We start from the raw sequence: 19,456 nt of genomic DNA, 5'->3' as shown, positions 1-19,456 counted from the left end.
GATTACACTCCTGTCAATCAGTGCAAAGGGTATTGGTGTTCGTGGATAGGCTGGAAGAGTAGCCAATCTGCGAGGGCCTGTCTGAGCGGACATAGTTGTGGATTCCGGTCAGAGTGGTCTCAGGTACCGTGGTGGGCAGGTGGGGTGCCTGGGCGGCGGGATATATGTCTTCTGTCTTTCAATGGTTGCGTAGAAATTTAAATCCGCGGAACGGGCGCGGTGTGTTAGTGAGTATCAGTGCTCTGAGCCGAGGATGTAGCGACCGGCGCCTTTCCTCACCCACTGGAAGGGAGAAATGGGAGGACCCAGTGGTGCCCATTAACCCACAGCCTTTCTCAGGTGACAAAACGAGGGGTGCGGGACTATTGAGGGCAGAAGGACGCAGAGCAGCGCTTGTCCTTTCTGACAATGAATCGGGATGGGCGGGTGTCTGAAGAGTTAAGCCTCTGCCGAGGGGGCTTCGGGAAACAGAAGTGGACCGGGGCCAAAGCTAGCCAGTATCTGGGGTGCAGAGGTCAATCATGGAAGACAAACCTGGCTTTAGAGTTTTTAAAAACTACCATAACGGAATTGTCAATTCATCATGATGGGAAGGAAGGCACTTCAGGTCCACAGGTTCCCGACTGGGAATGGGGGAGCTCTATTCTAAAAGATGCGGAAAAGAGTGATTAAAAACACTTATTAACTAGAGACAGGCCATAGATGATTCAGCATTTGCTTACCGACAATTGAGATGTTCCCCCTCCTTTTTTTGCTTTCGTTTATTTTAATTGGTGTTAAAACAATACTAGTGTGTTTCACAAACAATTGAATTTTTTCTTCCATGGTATCAGTCGCAGATATTTGATATTATGTTAATAAATGGAATTGGTCTTGTATTTTTTTCACACTTCCTTTGTAACAGAATGAAAATGAATTATTGCAATGTGTGTTGTTGGAAGAAATGTCCTTCTGAGTTCAGTTCTAAGTGTGGAAAAAGACACTGAAAACATGGAGGCTGCTTAGAAAGATGGTTTAATGATGGACAGGACCACATGGCTTGAGGTCCTGGGGGAAAAGGTGATCACATGCTTCCAGGTGTTGGTGAAGAAGAGAGCGAGAGGAGGGGCTTGCTAGGTTTTTTAATACTCTGTTCGGCCCCACCTCTCTGCTTCCTGTTCCTGTGTAAGAAATGTATTCTGATTGGTTGTCAGACTCCCATGGGGCCATGCAGGGGCAACTCTCTAGGCTGAGTCCAGGTGTGGTTGAGTTCTCACATGCCATGTAGTGATACTAGCATGGGCTAATACTAGCATGCCTTGATTCCATCACCCCAGAACTGAAGGGGGGAACTCTTTATTATGTAAAGGGACTGGCTTGGGCATCTTAATGGCCCATTAACAAAGGGGGATAGGCAGGAAGCTGCAGGGAGCTACTTTGTCATTAAAACATGTTTCTCCCTTTTCACATCCAGGGAAATGTAATATTCTGCCTTTTCAGTATTTCTTAGGATATTTCATTTTCTAGGAGAGAGATGGGTTTTAACTTATTACAGTGTAGCTATCCAGATTTCTTCCAATAAGGCATAAGGTTGCAAGTTATAATAGGTACTTTACTAACCTGATAAAGTTGTTTATACTTGTTCAAGTAAGTAACTTAAATTCTTTCTAAAGTAACTTAATATTATCGAGTGGTTACATTACTTAGCATAAAGTTCCCTTTTAACAAACTACTTCCATTAGTCTGGGTTTCTGTTTAAAAGATTTAATCGCTGTTCTGACATAAACTGTCAAGATCCATACCTATAGAGATTCATTATTTTACTTACTGGCTCATGGAGATATGCCTCATAATTATTGTTAATAGATTAAACATTGTTAATAGATTACTGCTTTGCCCAGAGGAATAACTGCCAGATGAACTTTGTTATTACACTAAAAATAATCAGAAATTGGGGATTTCCCCTAAAAAGATATTCAGTTGATGCATTTTTTCTAGCATGATTGTTATAGGATGTTTCTGTATCTCACAAATAGAGATACGTGAAAAAATGTACTGTTGGAGCTCAGATGCAGGTTACATAGGCACAGACATTGTTACAAAAGGCAGCATAAATTGATGACTATGTGAAATCTATACTAACAAAGAGGAAAGTTCTGGGGATGGAGAGAATATAATGATACTTCAATAGTGTATTCTACTCATTCTGTTGTCTAGTAGTCATGAAAATCTGATTTTTATCTACAATACTATTTCATTTTGAAGTGCTTCATAACTATGTATTTAGGAATCATTTAGTATATTTCTGTAAAACAATGTTTCTCTTGTGTATGTATGTGCCTGTGTGTAATTGGAAGGAAAATTGCTATCTATGCCACCCATGAATTTTGTAATTCATTTGTTTTTACATTTACTTCAGTAAAAATAATCAGATTTAAAGATCAGCCTCTTAACTCTCTGTGAACTTATATCTTGGATCTGAGAGTTAGATATGTACTCTCATGTCTTTAATCAAGTGTGAAGTTCACTAAAAGACTTTAGATTCTCCTGTATAAAGTACCACTATATTTTGGGGGGGATGTATTCCCAGGTATATATTAGATAGATGGTGTGTTTTTAGGACTAAGTTACATAATTATATCTATGAATCAGATCAACTTCTTGGTGATGGCTCAAACCTATAGAAATTCATTCTAACACATTGTGCAAATTTTAAACCAATCTTTAAAATTTGATTATGTTCCCATCTGCCTTTTGCTAACCATTTGCATTGTTAAATATCGAGCTTCTGAACTTTTTAAATGTGTTATACAGTTTAATATTACATGATTTCACCCTGGATTTTTTAATTAATTACAGTATGATGTTTTTAATGGATATTGAATCTTGTTTTTCTAATACACATCATGTTGGTGGGGTGTGCGTGTATAAAATAATATTTTTAGAATTTTATTGTATCTTTTTCAGTCTTTGCAATGACTACGCTTTGGAAAGATATTTTGCAAAATGTGCAGCTCATTCAATATGTGGCTCCTATTGCAATAGACGTAGCATTACTTGAAGGTGTTCTAATGAGGACTAAAGATGACCCCAATGCTTCTGATGTAAGTTCAAAACTAGAATTCATGTTGCAAAATCTTTGTAATACCATGTACCTACTTGACAGATCTTAAAACAAGTATTTATTTTATTGTATAGCAATATTGTAGTATTACTCAGCAGTTATTTAACTATATCTATACCCCCTACAACTTTATTAATTATACATCCTTTATTACTGGATTGATTTTTACTTGTTTGTTCTATAGAAAACATATCTATTTTACATTTGTTATATATACTGCTCATTTTCCACTATTATTTTATATATTTTCAAACCTTAATGGGTAGATAATATACTGGTCAGTGAAGATAGCTGACAATTATCTGCATGTAAAGCAAAGTTCTCAGTAAGTTGTCTACATGTGATAATTTTTTTCATGTATGGTACCATTAACGAATCTGACCGCATGTAGTGATCCAATGCGTGCAAGCAGGCCACAGTGACACAACATACATCAAAAGCTTTGTTTCTTTTATTTGCTTTCATTTTCCTTTCCTTTGTAGCTACATTATTTAGGGAACACTTGTTTCCATTAAAGCTCAGCTTCTGAAAGTACTGTACATAATGCTGTCAATATAATTCTGCTATAATGATATTAAGTTTCCTCCCCTACATACTTCCAGTATGCTTTCAAGATTAGAAAGAGCTCCATTTCATTACTTGTTCAAAGTGTTCAAAGGCAGCATATTCATTGTTTTTCCTTGTTTTAACAGGTTGTGAATTTTGCACCTTTTACACTGTTCCCATCTCCAGTACCAGCAAGTCTGCTTGAACAAGCCTATTCCGTTCAACAAGATTTTAACCTCCTAGTGGATAAAGTTAGCCAGGATACAGAATTTCTAGAGTGCACTCTTGCCAGGTTTGTCTGCCCATCGCATATTAAGAAAAATAGTGTTTCGGTTGCAATTTTCATAGTTGCTGGATGAGTAATCCTCAGTTAACAACTTCCCGGTATAGTGACTTTTCAAATTTACGAGTGCTGGAAAAGTAGCTTTACATATGGTCCTTGAGGTTACAACTGTTCCAGTGCCCCGTGGTCAGGTGATTTTGATTTAGGTGCTTTTAAACTGGCACGTGTTTACCATTTGCAAGCTTCACAGCCAACTTCTGACAAGCAAAATCAATGGAGAGAAGCCAGCAGTTGCAAGTCATGATCACATATTATTTTTAATGATTGCAGATGAATTACAGCTGCAGTGGAACTGATCTCATAAGTCAGGCACAGTCACATGATGCCTCATTTAATGACCATATGTTGCTTAGCAACTCAGTTGTGGGTTCTAATTAATTATGGCTATTAAGTGAGGACAACTTATATTAAAATTGATTTAGTGGAATGTGGAAGGAACATTCATATATTCTTCCTCATTGCTCACCATCAGGCTACTCTCTCTGCCTATTTTATTCCTGTGATATTTGTCTAATTGTTTGCAAAACTAAGGAAACATGTTATGAATGTAGTTCTAAGTAAATAATATCAACTAGCATTTCATTTCATCTTATGTTATGTTTAAGCACTATATATATTATAGATTCCAAGATCGCTATACACTGTCACCTGAATGGTCTTGTGATTCTTGTGGTTACATGACAGTTGGAAATACATAATGTGAATTCCCAGGCATTATGTTTTTGCTGAAAATTCATGTGTACATTTTGAGGGGATTTTTTTTTACACATAAATTTTTTGCACATAAGTTGCTGTAGGTCCAAATAGCATCAGAAATATGAAAAACTGGATTTTTAAGATAAATAACAGCTGCATTATGCAGTAAACTGAGGAAAAACTGATGAAAAAAAATCTTCCTAGTAATAAATCTTATTTTCCTAATATGGTATAAATTCTTTTCCTGATAAGCTATTTTATGTAATGAGCAACTTTGCTCCACAAATATATTAGAAAAAGGTATGGAGGAAAAAACATCACTCTAAATTATTTGGTCTAATATTTGGATTTCTCTGTCCCTTGTATTTTTATAATTCCTTAACTTGTGAAGAATTCTAGGGAACTGAAAATTTCAATGTTACTTTGTGTCTTTTTTATACATTCTACATATGATCTCTGTTTTCTACTTCTTCCTAGTATCCTTAAAGTGGATGACTTTACAGCTCAACTGTTTAAAATTTACAAGCAGGTTTTGGATGAAGGAATTGCTCAGGTATTTCATAAAAACGATTAAAGCGGCTGATTTATTTCTAATACGTCATCCTTATAGCATTAAACTTAAAAATATCAATAATAATGATGACTCACCCCAACGCCACCCAGAGTTTATTGTGAAATGAGCAGCTACATAAATAAGAGGAATAAATGAATGTTTTATCCACTTACTAAATACAATCTTGGACCTCAAGGAAATCTAACCCTAGATTACTGCCCTACTAGCATTTTTTTTTTTTTTTGCCTTGACAGATAGTCCTCATGTAACATAAACCTAACATTTCCATTTCGCATAAATCAGTCTGGAGCATGGTGACTCGCGTGGTTAGTATTTTGGGTTGGAGGTTAGCAAACCCCCTTCCTTCACGCCAGCTCCTGCTGGGGACATGAAAGGAGCCCTCAACTGGGCACTGCCCAGGCAACGGTAATGTCACCGGCTAATCCTTTCCACCTGGAAGTGCCTCGGAGTTCTGACACGAGTTCAGTAAATCAACCTAAAGCTTATCCTCACATGAAAATAAAACCAAGTTGTCAAAAATCCCTAACTGTGACCCTAATTTCTCCTACCCCTGCCAATACGGAATTTTAACTTACAAATTTTACTAGTAAGCAGCTCCTAAACATAACTGTAATATTTCTACATTCACTAAAAAAGTAACCTTCACATTAAATGTAAGTGTAAAGCAAAAAAGAAACCTAACCCTAATTCTAGGGGAAAGTACCCTAAACGTTATCTTGTCAGGCAATCCCTATCATAACAGAGGACAGGTAGTCCTCGCTTAAAAATAGTAATTCCTGCTGCAAAGTTAGGCAGTCATAAAGCTTGACCTTACATGACTATGCCACGTAGTGATTGCAGTTCTGACTGTTTCCAATTAGCATTAAGTAAATCACAGACAATTAAATGAGGACCTCATAAGATTGCAACATCTGATTTCCTACCAACTTCCCCAATGACTTTGCTTGTGAGAAACCAGCGGGGAAGGTTCCAAAATTACAGTCAAATGACTACAGGAGTACTGCAATGGCTAGAACTTTCAAGGACCAATCATAAGTAACATTCATTCAGCACTGTCATAAGTTTGGTCACTGAACAAGTGGTTGCTAATTGAGGATCATCTGAACCACCAAGTTATTGAAACAAGTTATCCTATATAATTCTGACTACCATTTACCCTAAATACTTACAATAAAACTAGCATACATGCTGAATCAGAGACCGATTTAAAACTTCAGCAAATGATAAATGGTTGCTTATCCTGTGATTTCAGTCTGCATTTCCTGGGAGGGGATCTGATGTGGCTCAGAAATTCCAGGCATCCATGCCCGGTTTGGATTATCCCAAGTGATCCAGAACCTGACACAAGATAGTGGTCACATACCCAATCCAGTTTTCCTATCAAAGCAGTGGGAAAGTGATCTAAAATTTGGAGAGTCTCACAGTTGCTCATGCACTAGTCCACTCCCATATGGATTATTACAATAGCAATAGCAGTAGACTTATACACCGCTTCATAGGGCTTTCAGCCCTCTCTAAGCGGTTTACAGAGAGTCAGCATATTGCCCCCAACAATCTGGGTCCTCATTTTACCCACCTCGGAAGGATGGAAGGCTGAGTCAACCCTGAGCCGGTGGGATTTGAACCGCTGAACTGCTGATCTAGCAGTAGCCTGCAGTGCTGCATTTAACCACTGCGCCACCTTGGCTCAGTGCACAATGTGCTGTACAAAGCAATGTAACCATTTATATCAGCCAATCCCATGGACACCTAACCCTAAACCTTCATCCTAATACCATTAGAAAAGCTCTCCTTTAAAACTTCCCTTGCCAGTCAGTCCCAATAGAAACATGAACCTAGTACCAGAACTGCTATGTGGATTATATTATGGTTAAGTGCTCAATGCATTTAATAAACTTACAAATAAATTGATGTTCGATGAATAATAATGCAGAGTAAATGTCCTTTTGGAATACTTGGAACACTTGACACTATAGCTTCTGCTATAGTGGCAACTTTTTGTCTTACTTCTGTTTCTATCTTACTTAGTCATTGGTTTTAGGAATCAATCGCTCTGATTACATGTTTGACTATGGCGCAGATGGTTCTCCAGCTCTAAAACAAGTAGAGATAAACACCATTGCTGCAAGCTTTGGAGGCCTCACATCTCGAACCACTACAGTACACCGGTAAGGTTGCCATGCAAACTTGCGTTCTTTCACTGTGTATGATTTTAGCACAGCAAAGTTGACTGGAATTCTGTTTTGCTTTGCTTGCTTGTTAATATTTATTCAGGGCTATTTCTATTCTGTAATAGGGATGACTTAAAGCTATGTAAAATGCTGAAGATTTGCCCTTCACCTTGTGGATTTCATCCAGCAAGTTTTCAATTCTTATACATTTATCATTTTATACATTTATCATGTATCACTAAGTTTTTGGCTGGCTCAGATAGAGCAGAAGTGCATGGGGAAAGCATAGTTGAAATGCCTTAGTCAAGATCCATCTGAAAATGTAAGTTACCTATATCCACCCTCTGAATCATCATGGCCCTCAAGATGAGATCCACTCCTATCTTCTTGGCTTGAAAAAGTCTCAAAACCTGGCTCTGCCATTTGGCCTGGGGCACTGAAGAGGTTGTTAATTTTTTGTACTTGCTTTTTGATATTGTGAGCTACCCAGAATCACTTGACAGAGAGATGGATGGTATATAAATGGAATAAATAAATAAATAAAAACTTGAATCCAAAGCTGCCATCTTCTCATCTACACAACAACCTGCTTGTGAGCTCATTGCTCATCCAATATATTAAGCACCATGGCAGAGGTCCTTTCTCTTGGTATATTCCCACTGCAAGTGCAAAGGCATCAGAGGAAATTCTGAATCCTTCTAATGATCAATATCATAAATGATTCTCTATGCTTACTTCTTTTAATAAAAATAAAAAAATTAGATTCTTCATCTGAATTTTGCCTTGAATTATTGTTGCTGTGCTTGTAAGGTGCAGTTATAAAAGACAGACAGTTTCAATACAATGGAGTATAAGTAGCTCAGGCTTAAACTCCTTGGTGCTCTCTGAAGTTGATTTTGTGCTTGGAGATGTTTCATTGTACAACTAGATAAAATCAGAGTGAGTGAATGAGTTTGTTTTCTGTTTATATACTGTAGCTTGCCCTGCCATTTTGGTGGGTTGTGGTTTTCTCCTTAATAAAACATGTTGCCAAGTTCAGAATGTATTTTATAATGACATTTATGAATGGAAACCTTGAATAAATTGATGCTTTGACTACAAAATATATGGCAATGATAATCTTTCCATGCTTGCTTTAATTTTGCAAGTGAAAATGTTTTGTATATATGTGCATTACTCATGAAGGACTTTTACAGTGTGTGTTTCAAAAAGTGTTTATGTCTTTTATCTCTCTAATTGCTTTGTCCTGGCAGTTGTGTATTCTCAATCTTTATGAATTCTGTATCTATGTATCCCAATCATAGGCATGTGCTGAATGTTTTGGGGAAATCAAAGGAAGCCTCAAAATTGCTTTCCAATAATCCATCGAAAGGAATTGCCATGGGCATTGCAAGAGCTTGGGAACTCTATGGCTCAGATAAGTAAGATAAGCAGCCTATAAAATATCTGCATAGCTGTGCATGTTATTTTTATGAATACCATATTTTTGGGAGTATAAGATGCACTGGATTATAAGGTGCACCAAGGTTTTGAAGAGGCAAGTTTAAAAAAAATTTTTTTTGCACTCTGCAGACCTCCCCAAAACAGCCCGTTTTTCACGAAAACAGACCTGTTTTTTTTTAAAGGGGGCATGAATAGCCTTTAGGAGGCTTGTAGAATGCTCCTGAGAGGAGGGCAAAAACAAGCAAAAACGGCCCATTTTCAATGAAAACAGGGCCAGTTTTTGTCCAAAAAAAGGTCATGCATGGCCATATGGAGGTTTATAGAGTGCTCCTGGGGACTCAGGGGGCAAAATTGAGCAAAAAAACTGGTCCATTTTTCGCTCTATTTCTGCCCGCCCCAGGAGCACTCTGAAAGCCTCCAAAAGGCTATGCACAACCATGGTGAAGGGGGCAGGGTTTCAGGAGACAAAAAATGCGGTATTCAGTGTATAACATGCACCCAGATTTTCAGCCCCTTTTTTGAGAGAAAAAGGTGCATCTCATACTCTAAAAAATACGATAAGTGATGCCCTGTGACAAAGAAGGCATGCTTCCTAGGTTTAATTGAAGGAACGTAAAGTACACCCATTCTGCCTAATCTCATCAGATGGGCAGAAACCATTGGAGGAATTGGCAACTCCTCAAATAACCTGGCCCTATGTCATGAAAGGCTTTATAATTGTACCTGGACGCCATCTAGTAACAGTGTAGTTTGCAAATCAGTAAATGTCAACTGCTTTGGGCATATCATAGCATACTACTTACTGCCGACCTTGCCATATTTTGGACCAGCTGCAGCCGCCACATGACCTTCAAGGGTAGCTCCATTTAGGATGCATTTCAATAATCCATGAATAGTAGTAGTAGTGATCTTTGAAACCACGATTGAAGGCAATAAGAGGCAGCAAGTAGAATATTAGTAGAACAGTAACAGAAGACTATGCCTGGAGCTTCAAAAAAATCAGTGGAAATAAACAGGAAGTGGAGCGAGGCCATGCAATATTTATTGTATTATATGTAAAGGATGGACAACCATATTGTAAGCAAAGAGACAAATAGGAGACGATCCCAAACACCCCAGAGGATTGCATAAAGACTGAGATTATGTATACATAAGTGTACAAAGAGGAGATTATTTTTGTAGATTGTTTTTTATGGGTGGCAAAAACAATTTTAAAAGATTGAGGACTAGAAGAAATATGAGACTGATAATACTGGGAGGATGAGACGCATTATTTTTAAGGAAAATTAATGTATTACGTCTAGTTTAGCTTTACTGCATCTGTTTTCTTATATTTACTTTTTTTTTAAGAGCATAAAAATTGCACTGCTTCTAGGAACATAGCACTGGATTTGTAGAAGCACATTTTGCCTTTGTATTCTTGCAGATTGCCAATCCTTGTTTCTGGGTGTTGCACAACATATAATAAACACTGAATAATGTATTTCAAAATTAGAATACTTTAATTACTGCAATTACTACATAATATATTTTTATTTCAGAGCAATGGTGATGTTTCTGGTTGAAGAGGCTCAGAGAAATATTTTTGACCAACGTTGTATAGAAAATGAACTATGGATAAGGTAACAGTCTCATATAGTTAGGATTATCATGCTATTCAGTAGTGCTGGGCAAAATATCTTAAGCTGAATGTTTCAAATTTGAAATAGGTATTTTGAGTTTGAAACAGAATTCCTTTTTCTGATCTAGAAACACTTTTAAAAATTCCCCAAACATTCCTGCTTTGTACTTGAAATAGCTGTTTTACACTTAAGGTGGAAATGCTTTTTGCAATTGAAATGGTGTATTTCAAATCTGAATACTTTATATATCTCTGCTATTAAATTCATTCTGTGAGAGCTTACACCATTTATATTTGGTTGCTTAAAATATATTTTGAAGATAAATGTTCAAAATTTAAAATTATTAAAACAAGGCTTAGAAACTCATAGCTTCATGCAACTTCTAAACCTTTTTTTTGAAGCGCCAGGAATTATGCTATGAAATGAGGGGAAATAAGCCACTAAGTAACAAACTTTAAAAAATAAAATAAAAAGGGCAACAACCAATATCCTTCTCTTCCAAAATCTCAGGCACATTCCTTTTAATAACTTCACTATCTTATACGTAACAGCTCTCTGCTGTCCAAAGTAATAATAATAAAAGTATGGTCTATGAACAAGGCCATTCAGTTTCTTGTGAAAAATACAAACATGGTTTGCTCTCATCATCTTCCTTGATTTTGGAATGTTGAGTTGATATGCAGTCCCAGAATTTTAACTGTTTTCTGTCCTGGGAGATTCTCACTTCATTGCAAAGAGCAGTTTCATTTTCCAGCTTGAATTCTGCTAGCTATTTGTTTTTTGTCTGCAAAGATTTTTAATTTTTTTTCCTGTTTCAAAAGTACAAAAAAATGTATGCTTTGTGATGATAATGCATATAGATTTTATTAATAAAGAAAGGGAGATGACAATGTATGATATTTCTCAGCTACCAGGACCTCCAAAATCAAATATAGTAGCTGAACATAGCCATTGGGACATTAGTGCTGCCACATGGCCATGTAACTTCCTCCTCGGCAGCTGTGGCTCAGGATTTAACCAAAACATTGTTTTATATTAGTCCAGTTTACATTGGATGCCTACTACAGAAAATAATAGTCATCTGAAGTTTAGAAGAAAAGCATATCAGTGTTCTACATCTTAAGATAATATTGTCAACTAATGTTATGATCAACATGTCAGAGTCAACCTACACTGCTAGAGTTGCCTGGCCAAACTCATCCTAATCCTATGTGAAATTTTTCCAAGTAAGTAAAAAGATTGTGAACTCTGGCCAAAGAAAAGCTATTTCATTAATGCAGGCCAAGTGAAACTTAACCCAATAATAGGCATATCTGTATGTTATCAAATGAAACATATTAGTAATCAATAGATTAGATAATAGATTTGTGTTATGAAGAGGCACTCTGTCCCTCCTCGTAATACAAATGTCTTCTCTTTGATGTTCCCACTATGTCCCATTAATTCTAAAAGATAAATGGGGTCAGATTTACCTTTACAGAAGCTGTTCTGATTCTTCATCAGCAATCTTGTCTTTTGGTATGGGTACTTAGGTGAGGAAAATATGTTATCTTTTCCACATAAAATGGAAGCCCTTGATTTCTGTTTAAAATTCCAGTTCTTCTTGTCTTTCTTGCACCCTAAGGAATATCAAGGTGATCCGAAAAAGTTTTAAAGATGTGTTTGAAAAAGCATCTTTGGACAGTGAAAAGAAACTGTATATGTAAGTAGCACCCATAGGTCTGCCGCTGAATTTTGTTAAACCCTAGTGGTAATACAATATATTAATTATCTTAGGTGGAAAATTATCTTGCCTACATTCAGCCTCTAATGTCATTTTAGAAAAGCTTTGTTGAATCAAGGCCACAACATATTAGCCTGTTTTTAACTGACATTTTCCATAGCTTGAGAAGGCCAGTTTCTTTGCAGTGTCTCACCTTCCAAAGATCTTTCCTCAACATGGAAAGCAGTTTTTTGCGGTTGGCACAGAGCAGTAACTATCAGCCAGATAACATGTTTAATAGTATCCCTCATAGGAACAGATGGTGATTTCCCAATTCTTTCTCCCAGCAACATAGAATAGAAAGGATTAAGCAAAATATTTTGTTAAACAAGGATTAAACTAAAATTTTAGATTATTAGGGCATGGATAGCTCATATGTGAGCTTAATTTTCATGTATCTGTAGTCTTTGAGCATAAAAATATTTATGTTGCATTTGTTAAAAAATAATGTCAGGTATTTGGAAATGTTCACATCACATTCACCAGAATATAAATCAAAAATTATTTTTAACTTGATATGTGAAATAAAATTTTAAATAAGTAACTAATGAATGGCTAAATTAGTACTGGTGGAAATAGAGTTCATTCAAGGATTTAAGTGATTGATATCCTGGTTACTATTAAAGCAGTTTCAGTTACTTAATACATCTAGTTGTACCCTAATTCCCTGAAAGGTTGGACATCAGTTATATTTATCAGTAGAACTATAAAAGAATGATCTGTTTGATAACACTGATTTTACAATATTTCAGTAACTGAATGTAATGTTTTTGAAGATGTAATCAAAGCATTCAAAATGAATAGAAATCTACTTTGCAGTAATGGAATGTATTGCACATTTTTTGTGTGGGTGAGAGAGGGTGGGGTGGGGGAGAGAAGCTTGAGTAATGGAGGGCTTAAAAATGGAGCAAAGTACTTATATATTTTGTTCTGTTTCAGAGATGGGGAGGAAGTAGCAGTGGTATATTACAGGGAAGGCTATATGCCAGGAAGTTATAATGAACAGGTTAGTACCGTAATGATCTTTGGCAGCTAGGCATAAGGTATATAATTTATTTTAAGGACCATTTAGACAATTATCACATATTTCAGGATGAACTGCAACAATACCAATCATATAATAATTAAATAGAAGTAATGCAGAAGTTTTGTATACATTAAAATGAAATTATTCTAAACAGAGTTGGGACCATGAGCTATGAAATAAACTCACTGAAAATTATTCAGTTCTTCCTGTGATAGTTGCTGTCTTTTTCTAAATTAATTTCAATAGTTCATTGCCATTTCAAAAAACATTGCTAGAATGCTCATATGACTTTCTAAATTATTCATAAAACAATGAGAAAAGTTCTGAAGTGATTTCAATTGGAAGAGGGGAGGAGGAATTTTTAAGTTTAATAGCAGGGTACTTTTGACTGACATGTCAAATGCAGGCTGGCTATTTCAGTGGATAAAGAGATATTTTTAGGAGGATGAAGGTTCATTCTCACGAGCTTGGAGAACGAACCTCCACTCTTATCCTTCACCCAAACTACAGATATTTGCGACTATTGCAAATATCTATTTTATGTATATCTTTTGCTAATATTCAGGTAGCCAGAGGGTTATCTGTGTTTCTTTTCACCTAATTAAACAGTAATAATATATACATAATTTTATCAGTTTTTATACTAAAAGATTCTGTAGAGATGTGCTAATTTTTCTTACTTAGTTTATTGCAGGAGATGGAGATGCAAGGGGGAGAAGGAACATATACGTTTCCTCAGCTGCATGATATAACAACCATTGTACAATGTCTTAAATACTATATGTTACAAAAGCATCTGCAGTGAGATACCTTGTTTGTTTTAAGAACTGGGAGGCACGGTTATTGCTGGAAAAGTCCAGAGCAGTTAAGTGTCCTGATATAGCTACACAGCTGGTTGGAACCAAAAAAGTTCAGCAGGAGCTCAGCCGACCAGGAATCCTGGAAAGATTCTTGCCCAGTGAACCAGAAGCAGTGGCTCGATTGAGAGCAACATTCACAGGTCTCTACTCCTTGGAAATGGTAAGTAACAATATGTTGTCGGACTTGGAGATTTAATATATGCAATGCTATAATGCAGTACAAAATTGGAGAGCACAGTAGCAATAATACATACTATATAAAGTATATACCATTAATAAAATCTTTTGGTAAATTGGGAATCTTATTTTTTGTCTTAGGGCTATTATGTATGTTTAAAACGTACTAGAATTTTGTTGTTAAAAACCAAAGTTAAGCATTTGCTATGGCTACTTTGCAACAGTCTTCTTTTTCTCAAGGATGAAGAAGGTGATAAGATGGTTGCCACAGCTATTGCTGACCCAGACCGATTTGTGTTAAAACCACAAAGAGAAGGAGGAGGTAATTATTTGCTGGGCTTGTATAATGAAAGTTCTAATAATTTATTTTTTAATCATAATGTTTTGGTTCTAAAACCACTCAGCCACTTAAATCATCAGATATCTAAGTTAAGAGTTGACCAGTAGTGGTTTAAATATGTTCAGAATCAGAATTTCAGCTCCAAAATCTAATAATTAATTTTAAAAATCTGTAATATCTTCATTGCAAATAACAAAAGTCTGAAACAGAATCACTTTCAGATACATAAATTCTACAATAGCAGAACAGTAGAGCTATTTAGGCATTCAGCTTAAAAGTCACATAAACTTCATTTATGCCATGTTTACGATAGAAAGTGTTCTGTAATCAATGTGCATATATGCAAATATCTGAAGAGAGCCTTCACATACACAACTACACATACACAATGCAGAAAAGTTCATTATATGCACATCTTTTTCAGCAAACCAATAGCAGGGGTATGGATGTTAGCTTTCATTGTCTGTTATCTGTTAATACAGTTTATTTGTATAGTTTGTTTTAAAGTTATAGTTTATTTGTACAATTTCAGTTAATTAAACTCCTGAATAGGGCTAATATTAAGTAGAAAATCTTGAGTAATTTATCAATTTTTAATATTTTATAATACTTAACAGTCACAATTATCTCCGACTGGTGATTCTAAAAACTTCCAAAGAATGAGAATGTTGCTTGCTGATAGTTTAAGTAAAAGATAATTCTGCTGGAAGAATTTAGTTATTCCATAATCACTGCTTATCTGCAGTCTTGTCTAAAATACTTAATATCATTTATTAAACTGCAAAAAAATCTAGCATTAACTAAGCAATAAAAAGGCATTCCACTTTGAAGTTATCTTCCACAAATACAAAAAAATGCTTTATCAGATCACACATACAAATGTTGTACTGTACAGTTTTGGGGAGAAATGCAAATCTGGCCATGTAAAATGTTGCTAATAGTTTCTCTTTATTTATCCTTTCCATTTGTCCTTCATTATTTGATATTGCTGGATAGGACAAGAACCTAACATACAAATTAGCACCTTTGTTTTGTCTAATATTAACTTCTATTGCATTGCCAGGGAATAATCTCTATGGGGATCAGCTCAAGCAAGTTCTGGAGAAAATTAAGGACAGTTCTGAGAGGACTTCTTATATTCTCATGGATAAGATAAAGGTTCTCCCAACACTAAATTATTTATTGAGGGCTCATTGTCCACTGAAAGTATCAGAATGTGTGTCTGAATTGGGAATCTTTGGAGTTTATATCAGGTGAGAAACTGGCTGTAATTCCTAGAGATATTAAAATTTTACATTCCTACTTATCTATTTGTAAAAAATATATAGTTTTTTGCTAATACTTTGGATAAAATCTGCACATTGATTTCATAAGGAATAGTGATTATCTGGGAAGTATTTGTTCCTGTTGGCCCTGAAGAAATGGACAGTTCCTGGGTGTTGTTGAGTGCATGCACCTGTATGTTAGATCCATGCCCCTCCTGTTTCATGTAAGACCTTCCAGGAGGTAGCATGAGATTGGGTCTAAGCAATGGAGAATTCTTCCTTGAGAGGGGCTGGACCTACCTGCACTTCAGAATAAGTCAGGCCTGTCACCTTCTCATAAGTCTCATTGCTGGATTCAACTCTGGCCGTCTCCTTGTTGAGAACATGGTCAGGCTACAGTTTCAAAGGGCTCTAGCTGAGACATAATTATGTGAATCCCTTTCAGTTGGTTTTCCTATCTGAACATGATATGAAGACAACATTGATCACATTTGATGATGATTTGTGAGAAAAGCAGAATGAAATTGGTGCATCCAATCTATTAATCTGGTGGTTTGATAAAATATCCTTCTGAACCACCTCAGGGATTTGGGAATGGGAGGCATGGTATTGAGGTAGTATTCCTCCTTCCTCTTGAGTTCAGTTAGCATTAATGAAGGGAGAGAAAGTTGTAGCCGGAGACCCTTGTTTTGTGGAATATCTCAAGGCTCAGTTGTCTTCCCACTTCTGTTTCTGGACTGCTGGGTAAGGTCATACATCAGCACAGATGTTGATGACAGTTGTAAGAAGTTGACAGTAGGCTCCACTGTGTATCTTGTGATACTATTGTGTGAAAGCTATAAGGACTTGGATGGGGGGGGGGGAACAGACTCTACCCTCATAAGAGCTAGCGATTGTAGTACTCCCTGGATCCAGAGATTTCCTGGATAGGATCACCTCTCTTCAAGTAGAACTAGTAGTGCACAATATATGGGTCCTTCTAACTTATAGGCCCTGCTTATGACCACTCATGCATTGGGCATCTCAGAGAGATTACTACCATGTGCATTACATGGGGCTACCCTTGATTATCATTATCACTGCTATGAGCTTCCAGTTGCAATTGAAGGTACTGATTCTTACCTATAAAACCCTTCACGGCAATGGGCCAGGTTATTTTGAATGATTTCTGCTCAGCTATAAGATCCTACAGGGTTGGTGTATTTAGTTCCTATTTAGACCATATCTTCTGGGGAGGATGGAACAGCCGCCCCCTGAGGTTCATTAGCCCAGACTGCTTATCTTTGAAAGGTATTAAACATCTGTCCTTTTGCCAGTCATGGTCAAGGAGTAGCATGATTCTATTAGTTGAATTTTTCCTAATACTTTACATCAGGAGTAGTCAACCTTTTTATACCTACTGCCCACTTTTGTATCTCTTAGTAGTAAAATTTTCTAACCACCCACCAGTTCCACAGTAATTTATAAAGTAGGGAAGCAACTTTACTTTATAAAATTTATAAAGCAGAGTTACAGCAAATCCCTACCGCCCACCATGAAAGCTGGAACGCCCACTAGTGGGCAGTAGGGACCAGGTTGACTACCACTGCTTTACATCCTCTGTTTTTGTTCTTTTTGTAAATTATTTGTTCATTATATTGTTCTTACATAGATAGTGGATTGTTTATTGATAATGTATGACACTCTGAATCATGTGCCAAGTACAGAACTATATACGTATATATTGAAGTGAAATTTAATTTAGCACTTTAATAAAATATTTGGTGATAGAGCACACTTTGTATGCAAATAGTCACATTTTAGTTCTTGGCATCTGAAGCTGTGGCTTAAAGTATTATACTTTACTAGATACTATTATACTAGAGTCTCTAGAATTGTTCACAATAGACAACAGCAAGCTAAATAAACGAGTGATCCAAATCAACCTCCCGACTATAAAGATGAACTAGGTGCTAGAAGTCACCAGATGTTGCATTAAGCCATATACTTTAAATAAATTAATTCTTCCACTGCCTACAACTGAAATACCTTCATTGATATTATAAGAACACTAAAGTGTTTTGGCTTGCCATTGCAGAATTGTTGAGCAAGTATACATACACAAATGATCTGCTTAGAATCAAGCAGCTTTGCTTAATGGAACTCTAACAAAATTACAGATAAAAGGTTGAACAATGTTACATATACTTTTTTTCCCCTTGCAGACAGGGTCAAAAATTTGTGATGAACAAGCATGTGGGCCATCTCTTGAGAACAAAGGCTATGGAACATGCAGATGGTGGAGTAGCAGCTGGTGTTGCTGTCTTGGATACTCCCTATGTGATATAAAAAGGACACATTTTTAAAGGCATGATTGCCAAATAGCAGATTTTGTAATCAAACTTATAACAATTCTTTTTAATAATTTGCAGTCCTGCTCAGAAAATAGAGGATTCTAAATTACCTACATTGAAATTTTCTACAATATCCTGTCAAAGATAACACCTCATGGACCTAATATGCTTTTAACAATCATGGTCAACTGGCTGATAAGCATCTCCTGAAAGAACATGTGGATTTCTGATAGCAAAAAATATTATTGATAACTTTCTACATATTCAAGATGTAATTCTATTTTTCTCAAAGTAGCATTAAGGAATGAAATACTTTCAGAATTACATTTTTTGGGGGGAAACTTCCTGTTTCACTCTGTTTCTGCCTGAAAATGACCTGAGAACAAATAAGAATCGTGTATTCATGTTGGTTTTTATGGTGCTTTTGATGAGCTCCTTTGAAAGATGCACAATCACTAACATTCGGTAAAGGGACATAATAAAAAGCATAAAATCATTTCAGTTTCAGTGATTCACTGCACCCATCCGTGTTTTATAAAGCAACAAACCTAAGAAAAAGGTGAAAGGAGTGTTTAGTAGGAAATCATTTCAAAACCTTCTCTTAACATGCAAAACGTCTATTGCAGCCAGCTTTGCTAGAACTAATTTGAGCTAAAAATAATAGTGAAAGACTCATCAGTTCTGACTATCTCAAGTCTGAGTAACTGATAGGTTACAAAAAAATGTGTCAATACTTCTTGAAAAAAATAGCAAATGTGTAATAAGTTTAGAAAACAGATCATCTGATGTGAGGAACATATGTGTTAATGTAGTGTGTTTTTTAACTGAGATTCTTAAATCTCCAAATGCTGTGAAACAATGGAATTTGTCTTGTGGCAGAAAGCAGAATATTCTTCTTGTAATAGCATTGACCGTATACTATCTTTTCAGCCTTTCACACCTTATCACTTTGCTTTAGAAAGATGACATCTCTATATATGTCTCTTTTATTCAAGAGCACTATCTCACTTTGCACGTGGATATCTTGACTACAGCCTTACTCAGTGCATTTTAGAGGACAGCCCTGGAGAATTAATGGAGCTATATGAGGACATAAGCATTAAGAATCAGTGGAATAATTTTCTAAATAATATACTTGATATCGATTGGAAAATATTCTGAAAAATAATTGGTAACAATTATGTGTCTGCTACC

The 19,456-nt window shown here is 36.1% G+C and overlaps 1 protein-coding gene across 4 annotated transcripts; it reads left to right on the top strand.

Moving 5' to 3' along the window:
* Window positions 1-25: 25 nt before the first annotated feature.
* GSS (glutathione synthetase) lies at window positions 26-18,758 on the top strand. 4 transcript variants are annotated; one of them, XM_014073333.2, is made up of 13 exons: window positions 26-123; window positions 2,947-3,083; window positions 3,796-3,941; window positions 5,166-5,241; window positions 7,291-7,430; window positions 8,738-8,854; window positions 10,418-10,498; window positions 12,123-12,200; window positions 13,200-13,266; window positions 14,113-14,307; window positions 14,565-14,646; window positions 15,728-15,917; window positions 18,134-18,758. In XM_014073333.2, exons 2-13 carry the CDS (start codon window positions 2,955-2,957, stop codon window positions 18,255-18,257), a joined length of 1,425 nt encoding a protein of 474 aa, XP_013928808.2. In that variant the 5' UTR covers window positions 26-123; window positions 2,947-2,954; the 3' UTR covers window positions 18,258-18,758. The 4 variants fall into 4 exon arrangements, with proteins under 4 accessions (XP_013928808.2, XP_087576437.1, XP_013928807.2 ...); XM_087720311.1 differs by having other exon boundaries at window positions 123-227; XM_014073332.2 differs by lacking the exon at window positions 26-123 and adding an exon at window positions 130-339.
* The last annotated feature ends 698 nt before the right edge of the window (window positions 18,759-19,456 follow it).

This window comes from Thamnophis sirtalis, unplaced genomic scaffold (genome assembly GCF_051295495.1).
Source record: "Thamnophis sirtalis isolate CommonGarterSnake01/CBP01778 unplaced genomic scaffold, rThaSir2_p1.2 scaffold_7, whole genome shotgun sequence".
Taxonomy (NCBI): domain Eukaryota; kingdom Metazoa; phylum Chordata; class Lepidosauria; order Squamata; family Natricidae; genus Thamnophis; species Thamnophis sirtalis.
Note: the sequence above shows the minus strand (reverse complement) of the source record. Positions and strands in the feature narration are given on the sequence as shown.